At 38.1% G+C, this 9,013-nt stretch overlaps 2 protein-coding genes across 2 annotated transcripts in view; one reads left to right on the top strand and one right to left on the bottom strand.

Moving 5' to 3' along the window:
- Nucleotides 1-1,721, bottom strand: part of LOC106882294 (ubiquitin-conjugating enzyme E2 J2) — a 34,159-nt gene extending 32,438 nt beyond the window's left edge. The window contains exon 1 of the mRNA XM_052976816.1: nucleotides 1,448-1,721. Within this exon, the coding sequence (XP_052832776.1) occupies nucleotides 1,448-1,721 (274 nt within the window). The remainder of the gene's footprint in view (nucleotides 1-1,447) is intronic.
- On the top strand, nucleotides 137-8,024 carry LOC106882295 (beta-1,3-galactosyltransferase 6). Its single transcript, XM_014932918.2, has 2 exons — nucleotides 137-240; nucleotides 2,581-8,024. The coding sequence occupies exon 2, from the start codon at nucleotides 2,654-2,656 to the stop codon at nucleotides 3,674-3,676; it is 1,023 nt and encodes a 340-aa protein (XP_014788404.1). The 5' UTR covers nucleotides 137-240; nucleotides 2,581-2,653; the 3' UTR covers nucleotides 3,677-8,024.
- Nucleotides 8,025-9,013: the final 989 nt, after the last annotated feature.

Below are 9,013 nucleotides of genomic sequence, written 5' to 3'. Positions count from 1 at the left end.
TCCCCCCCACCTCCACCACACGAACTTCTTCTCTGTCCCCCCCCACCTCCGCCGTCACCGCCTTCATGATTCGATCGCATGGAAACAGCATTTGTTTATTTTCATCTTTTTATTATAAAGAGGGAAGTAAGTAAATTCAGAGTTATCTTCCTTGTTGAAGGAATTGTAGAACACACCTCGGCAGAAACCGAAACTGCTACCTTGTTCTGCCACTTTTCTTATTTATTTCCACCCACCCAGGTACGTTGTTTGTTATTACAACTCTTTCAAAATCAACGTTTCTAATTGTCATTTTTCTTGTTTTCACGTTCAACTTCCCGATTTCCATTTTTGAAATGATTTTAATTTCCGGAAGACTGGTGTGTGTTTGTGTGTTTTCTGTTAATTCATTCATAGAATTTTTCCATGTTCTGTGACGAAATACTCAGCTATGAACGAACGGATCACAAAATAGCATTTCTCGAAGAAGAACAACTACGGAAACACTGGTAAAATATGGAAATGTTTAACACTGTTCAACCACCAATCGAGCATATTTTATGATCAAAGAAATGCTTTCCAGATGTGACCACCCTTTCTTGATTTTAGGAAATGTTTCGAGATCGATATGAGTCAGCGTGTCAATGGTTTTTATTTATTTATTTTTAAGATGGTAAGGTGTGATCTGAGGAAGATTTGGTTGTTATTTCTAGCTGTTCGAACGACCACGTAAAGTTACTTCATTGTAGAAGTGTTGTTGTTTAACCCTAGGTAATTTGTGACGAAGTTGACGTGATCAAAGACTTTCCAGTTTTGACCATACCGTCTTGTTTACAGTTATAGTGTATCTGGTACTACATTATTCGATGTGGATGTGTCGTTATTTTTAAAAAAAAATTTAAATACAGTAGAGTTTAATTTGAGGAAAGATTATCTGTTATTTCCAGCAAATCGACAACCATGTAGAAGCCTTCCTCGTTTGCTTGTTCAATGTTCACTTGTTGTCATTAAGCCCCAGGTTAGCTTTCAACAAGGAGACAGACATTTGATGAAAGACATTCCATTTACGACTATTCCATCCATCTTTTCTCCTTATCAGATGTATCCGACTCTAAGATGGTTGGGTATCAGTCGAAAGCAGTTTGACTGCTATTTATTGCAGATTGAGCGAGGACGTAAAGGCTTTACTTGTTAGTTTTTTCCGTATTCGATATTTATTCTCTTCTGGCGAATCATGTCTGTGTTTTGGCTTTGGTTGTCAGACAAGTTTCGCTTAATAATTTACATCACTTGCAATGTTAATGATGTTTTATTAAATCATGATTGGTTAAATAAAGCAATAAGTAACGAGTCGTATCGAAAGGGGCTTGTCAGTCCGCTTCATGGAACAAGCGGACAAAATGGTAAAGGCTTTGTCCCGGACGATGGCGAAGGGAGATGTGCCGAAACAGCCACTCGTCTGACTCACGAGGCTCGTACTTGCGGATAGCCATCTCAGCCTCGATAGTAGCGAGCAGGGATGTGGCCTGAGGGCCTACAACGCCGGAGGTCTCCACTGTCACAGGCTCGATCACAAATCTATCAGAAAGCGGCCGATACTTTGACAGTTTACCCTTCTCGGTCTGACGAGCAGAGCGAATCCCTGAGTCGGCTGCTGCACACACCAGGTTGCCGCTTGAGGTGTCACAGCATGTGACATCCCAGATGACGGGGCCACCACCACGGAACGGGAAAATTCTCATGCCGCCTGGCCTTTTAACGTCCCCCTCGGTCTGATTCCGCGAGTTCGAGCTAGGAAGGGAAGCCTGCGGCGTCTAGGCCATGCTTTATGATTTCATTGAGAGCAGCGTGGCGAGGAAGACGCCCAGCACTATTATATTCTTCCCTAGTGACGATTTTCTCATCGAAGTCCCGTCCCCATTCTTAATATAAGAACCTGTTTCTTTTTAATAAAAGACAACTTTACGGTGTATACCTACACAAGTGTACTCCGCCCAAATTTGTTCCCTCAATGAAATTTTCAACAAATACGTTTCATATGGCATAGATTATGATTATATCGGAATTTGTTGTAAAAAATAAAAAAAGTGGAGTTTTGGATAATTCATGTCTCGGCTTAGTGTCGTCATAACTTTCAGAAAAATGAATATTTTTTAATGAAATTTTCTACAAATACTATTAGACGATGTAGATTATCATCAAAACGGGATATAATATGAAGAAGCCAAAAAATGGTGATGCACATACATACATACAGACATGCATCATTTATGTATCTTCAAAAATGAAACTTCAAATTTTGAAAAAAAAACAACGTATGTGTCAGTATGTGTTCACACCCAGCAATTTTTTTTTTTTTTTTTTTTTCACATATTAAATTCTGATTGAATCATAATGTACACCATCTGAAAGGAATCCATCTGTAGAAAGAAACCGATAGAATAAGTACTAGGGTCGATTTGCCTGGCTAAAGGTGGTGCTCCAGCATGGCCACAGTAAAATGACTGAAACAAGTAAAAGAATAAATTCCTGATAATAATATTTAATATCATTTTTAAAATGTTTGTTAATCTGTTTCTTTGTTTTCTTTTCTTTTTGAAGGTGACATGGATTTGGTGTAAATAATTTAATTTGTCTTCCATCTGCTGATCCGTAAACCACCAAAGTCTTTCAAATGGTGTCTAAACTACGAAGATTCTCTGCCAGACACGGAACGACTGTGCTGATATGTGGCATTGTGGTTACCTTCTGTTTGGTGCTTTGCCTGTCTCTCTGTTCGTGGACCTGTGACAATGCTGTCGGCAATCAGCTGCGACAGGACATACGCTACCTCCAGAGTAGAACTTACTGGAAAAATGTCAATTCCGTGACACAGCAAACCCTGTCTTGTTTCCTCATTGTTCTGGTCATGTCGGGTCCGAAAGACCGAAAGTATCGCAACCTCATTCGAGAGACGTGGCTCAACAATGTCCCCGATGATATTCTTGCTCGGTTCGTAATCGGAACGGGAAACTTGACCAATGAAACAAGGGACGACCTTCTCAAAGAGAACCTGCTGCAACAAGACCTGGTCCTTTTACCGGAGGTCGTTGACGCTTATAAGAATCTGACATTAAAGGTGTTGGAAAGTTTCATATGGATCGACAACAATATCGACTACAAATATGTGCTCAAAACCGACCAAGACACTTATGTAAGGCTAGACATCATAGAGAAAGAACTAAGATCTTCGGGGAAGAGACGTTTGTATTGGGGTTTCTTTGATGGAAGAGCCCATGTGAAGAAGCAAGGCAAGTGGCAGGAGAAGGAATTTGTACTTTGTGATCGTTATTTACCCTATGCAGTCGGTGGTGGGTACGTGCTGTCATCAGATCTCATCCATTTCATTGCTACCAACAGAAACCTGCTGCAGCTCTTCCGCAGCGAAGACGTTTCGGTTGGCGTGTGGTTGGCACCATTGTCTATAAACCGTGTCCACGATCCTCGATTCGATACCGAGTTCATATCACGTGGCTGCAATAATATTTATCTAATTACCCACAAACAATCCATGCAGGATATCCAAGACAAGCACGATTATATTCTAAAAACAGGACATTTGTGTCGACGACAGATTAAAAAGAGGCCATCGTACATCTACAATTGGGATGTCCTTCCTACCCAGTGCTGTGAACGCAAAAACCACTCTATTCCTTAAATTTGTCTTCTGTTAAGTCATCATTATTTTCATTTAACATCCAGTCGAATATTTGTTGATTTCTCTACATCAACTCCACATGCTTTCTAAACTCTATTTCCACAAATATCTGCGAAGGTGTCTCTGTTTTTTTTTTAATTGTATTTATTTTTTTAATCTAAAAAGCCAAAAAAAAAGAAACAAAAATAACCCCCCCAGAACAGAAACCTTGTGCAATATTTTGTTTCGTCAAATATTGTAAACTAACTGTGAACAATTTTCTTTCAAGACTTTAAAATTAAATTATTACAACTGCTCACATTTATAAACCGGAATTAGGAAACTGTTAGTGTGTGTATATATGTATATATGTGTATATATATATATGTGTGTGTGTATATATATATATATATATATATATATATATATGATGGAATCTCCTGTCAGAGACAACATATGAGCGTTCGGCCCTGCACAAATGATTTGTTTATAGTGATCAAATGTTTATGCCACACATTAGCTCACTTCCCCCATCAACTTGACGTTGTCTGAACAGGTGTCACTGTGTACAATGCATCAGGTATCGTAGTGATTGCAGAGCAATGTGAGATGAGGTGTTTTGCTCAAGGATACAATGCACCATATGGTCTAGGAATTGAAACCACAATCTCCTGATCATGAGTACAACACCCTAACCACTAGGCCATGTGCCCTCACAATACACACACACATGCATACACATACACACATACACACACACTCAACTGCGTGAATATAAGCTGCACTGATCAAAACCTAAATTTTTAATTATAAAACTTCTTACTTCATTAGTCTTTTGTGTAACAATGAGTAAAGAAAATAAGATTTGATGACATCCATAGGAAAGTGATTCTAGAAAATTCTAAATTTTCTGAAAGAAAAAATTTAGAAATTCTCTAGAATCACATGCAAACCAAATCCAAAAACGACATAAAGTTTAATTTCCTGGTCGAAAAGTTAGATTAGGTAAAGAGACCCCTTGGTCAAGAATGACCATGGGATTGCACCTAGGAAGTTCCCCTCTGAGGAACAAGTCCAGGCAAGGTTGTTCATGGAAGACACCAACTGTCGCCCATGCATACCAGCTCCCCCTCTCTGTGCCACCGATGTTATCCAAGGGAAAGGCAGAGACCGATACAGCTTGACTCCAGTGATGTCACAACTCATTTCTACAGCTGAATGAACTGGAACGACAGGCAATAAAAGTGTCTTGCTCAAGAGCGCAACATACAGCCCGGTCTGGGAATTGAACTCACTACTTCATGATTGTGAGCCCGGTGCCGTGACCACTGAGCCAAGCGCCTTCATGGTTAGAATTAGTTAATTACAATATTAAGAAAATAAGGAATGTCATCAATGTCATAATCAACTTCGTTAGCATAATTATCCTGATCATTATTGCTATGCTATCATTGGTTAATCCTTTTAAACGCAGAAATCAGATATAACCAATCAAAATTTCATTATCCTTAACTGCAGAAAGTAATGTTGTTTAGCAATCTGTCTTCGTTGAGAAATGTCATGTTTGAAACTATTTTTTGTTGAGATATATCAAGTTTAATGAGGCAACATAACTTGCAGAAAATACCAATTCTATATTTTTTGGTAGATATTTAAAATAATTACCGAATTAACCATAAAATTTAATTTCACACTTAAATGATTAAGAAACCTTTTAACCTGCCTGGGACTAACTCTGGTTCCATAATACAAAATTTCTCATTTTCAATTGGTTTTTTTTTTTTTTTCAATTAAGACCTTTCATCTAGGTTTGTTTTTTTTTTCAATTAAGACCTTTCATCTAGGTTTTTTTTTTTTTGGTGGGGGGGGTTAAATGTAAAACTTCCTTTAGTTAAGTTCCAAACATCAATAATGTTCTTTTTCACTAAATCCCTCCAGATTCTTGATTATTTTGTGAAATTAATTAAAAAACACCTATGCAAAATATGCTCTGAAAAAAAGGGATTAACCTGATAACATTGTTTGAAGCAGCTTATACCATTGCTCCTGAGTCAAAATGTATAAATCATATTCCTTATAAGGAACTGTCCTCAAACTATTACATCTCCTTATCCCCTCCGTCTCCCGGCAACTCCCCTCCTCTCTCAACAGCCCCCTTATCTTCCCCCCCCCCTGACAATGTCTCATGATATTTTCTGTCACTGCTATTCTCCTTGTCATTATTTTTGTTGTTGTTGTTGTTTAAACCCCAGGTAGGTCAGTCCTAATCCAGCAGACCTTTCGATCAAAGGCATTCCACAAATGTGACCATCCTGTCTCTTTATTTTTTTACACATTGTAGACGGATCTGTGACTACATCATCCAGTGCGTCCATTTTATTTCTTTTTTTTTCTTTTTCTCTATATAGTTCCTAGTGTAGTTTGAGGGAAATTTGACTGCTGCTATTTCTAGCAGACTCATCAACCATTTAGAGGCTTCCCTCATTGGTTTGTTCTGTCATTGCTCACTTCCTTTGCATACTACTACTACTATTGGTACTGGTACTGCTGCAACTACTACTACTACTACTACCACTACTACTACTACTGCTGCTGCTGCTGCTGCTACTACTACTACTGCTGACAATTTCCAGAGTATTTTTCCTGACTTTTTATTTCATCTTCAAGCCGAAAAAAATGTGATAAATTCCCCTACTGCTACTACTACTACTACTACTACTAGTCTGAATAGGCTCCTTTGTATGTATTGCTTCTGCCAGAGATTTTGTCTAAACTTGTGTATCAGACATGGGCAACGATTTTTGAGAAGCAGGCCACATGAGACATGGTTCATCATCAGGTGGCCACATTACTGTAAAAATTCAAGCTAACGTTTTTTATTAGACATGCCATCCAGAAAGTCTTGTAGGCAATTGGTTGCCCGTGACTTGTGTATTGAATTTTTTTTTTTTAAAGAAAAACAGTTGTATAATGGTTAAATCTATTCAATGAGTCTCCCAAGACAAAACTTTATTTACTAATATAGAACGAGAGGAATTTAATTATGAAACCTCATGTCAAAATTGGTGAAGATTAATTCAGTCCTTGCTGCTCCACTCAGGCGAAGCGTACAGGCTAAGGGTCGAAACGCTTGTGACTCTGAAATACCGGCTGATGATACTCGTGTAGAATGTGAGGAATTTTATTATGAAACCTCTGTGTCAAAATTGGAGGGTACCATTAGTGGATGGTTTTGACACAAGCTCAGAAGAAAACAATCACCCTACACACTTTATCTCCATGCACAAAGAAAGGTAGCTATGGTTGATAAGAGACAGCCAGTGGAACCCTTCCGTAGGTGAAGGTTAATTCAGTCCTCGCTGCCCCACTCAGGTGAAGCATACAGGCTAAGGGTTGAAACGCTTGTGACTCTGAAATACCGGCTGATGATACTCGTGTAGAATGTAAGGAATTTTATTATGAAACCTCTGTGTCAAAATTGGAGGGTACCATCAGTGGATGGTTTTGACACAAGCTCAGAAGAAAACAATCACCCTACACACTTTATCTCCATGCACAAAGAAAGGTAGCTATGGTTGATAAGAGACAGCCAGTGGAACCCTTCCGTAGGTGAAGGTTAATTCAGTCCTCGCTGCCCCACTCAGGTGAAGCATACAGGCTAAGGGTTGAAACGCTTGTGACTCTGAAATACCAGCTGATGATACTCGTGTAGAATGTAAGGAATTTTATTATGAAAGCTCATGTGGGATTTAGAAGAGCGTGCAAAACCTCTGAGTAACTCCTGCAAGCTTCTGTGTGGGGCAAAGCATATTATTTTACCTATCTTCCCCTTTTTTTTCTTTCAAAATCAGATGCAACTAACAAGGGATCCATTTTAATAATTGCCAACTTTTCCATGACTGGTATAGTCATGAATGTGAAAAGAAAAAAGGAAAAAGAACAACAAAACTATATTGCTGTTTTGTTTGTATTTTTTTAAGTGCAAAAATGTAAGGGATTGCCTGATATTCATACATTTTAAATCATATTATGTACTCAATTAAATACAGTGATATTATTACACAATAAGAAAATAACCCTTTAGCATTTAAACCAACCACATCCGGCCAAAATATTAGTAGAAAAAAGTATTATAAGCCAATGAGCTGGCAAAATTGGTAGTATACTGGACAAAATGCTTAGCGACATTTCTTCCATTTTTCACATTTTCAGTTCAAATTCTACCAAGATTGACTTTGCCTTTCATCTTTTCAGGATTGATAAAAAAAAGTACCAGTTGTGTACTGGGGTTGCTGTAATCAACTAGTCTCCTCTCATAACATTTTCAGGCTTTGTGCCTATAGTAGAAAAATAGAAAGAATTATCATTATTATTGTTTTTGTTGTTATTATTATTATTATTATTATTATTATTATTAAGGTGGCGAGCTGGCAGAATCATTAACACACCGGGCGAAATGCTTAGCGGTATTTCGTCAGTCTTTACGTTCTGAGTTCAAATTCCGCCGAGGTCGACTTTGCCTTTCATCCTTTCGGGGTTGATAAAATAAGTACCAGTTGTATATTGGGATTGCTGTAATCAACTAGTCCCTCCCATAAAATTTCCAGACTTTGTGCCTATAGGATAAAGATAGAAAGGATTATCATTATTATTGTTATTATTATTATTATTATTATTATTATTATTATTATTATTATTATTCAGGTGGCAAGTTGGCAGCATTGTTAGCATGCTGGGTGAAATGTTGAGTGGTATTTTGTCTGCTGCTATGTTCTGAGTTCAAATTCAGTCGAGGTCAACTTTGCCTTTCGTCCTTTTTGGGTTAATGAAATAAGTACCAGTTATGCACTGGGGTTGATGCAATCGACCAGCCCTCTTCCCCCAAAATTTTCAAGGCCATGTGCCTAGAGTAGAAATAATTATTAAGGTGGCAAATAAGATGGTGAGCTGGCAGAATCATTAGCATGTCAGGCGAAATGCTTAGTGGTATTTTGTCTTCACGTTCTGAGTTCCAATTCCACCGAGGTTGACTTTGCCTTTCATCTTTTCAGGATTGATAAAAAAAAGTACCAGTTGTATACTGGGGTTGCTGTAATCAACTAGTCTCCTCTCATAACATTTTCAGGCTTTGTGCCTATAGTAGAAAGACAGACAGAATTATTGTTATTATTTTTTATTATCAAGGTGGCAAATAAAGCAGTGAGCTGGTAGAATCATTAGCACACCAGGTGAAATGCTTAGCGGTATTTCGTATGCCATTACGTTCTGAGTTCAAATTCCACCAAGGTCAACTTTGCCTTTCATCCTTTTGGGGTTGATAAAATAAGTACCAGTTGCGTACTGGGTCGATCTAATCAA

This window comes from Octopus bimaculoides, chromosome 25 (assembly GCF_001194135.2).
Source record: "Octopus bimaculoides isolate UCB-OBI-ISO-001 chromosome 25, ASM119413v2, whole genome shotgun sequence".
Lineage (NCBI taxonomy): Eukaryota > Metazoa > Mollusca > Cephalopoda > Octopoda > Octopodidae > Octopus > Octopus bimaculoides.
Note: the sequence above shows the minus strand (reverse complement) of the source record. Positions and strands in the feature narration are given on the sequence as shown.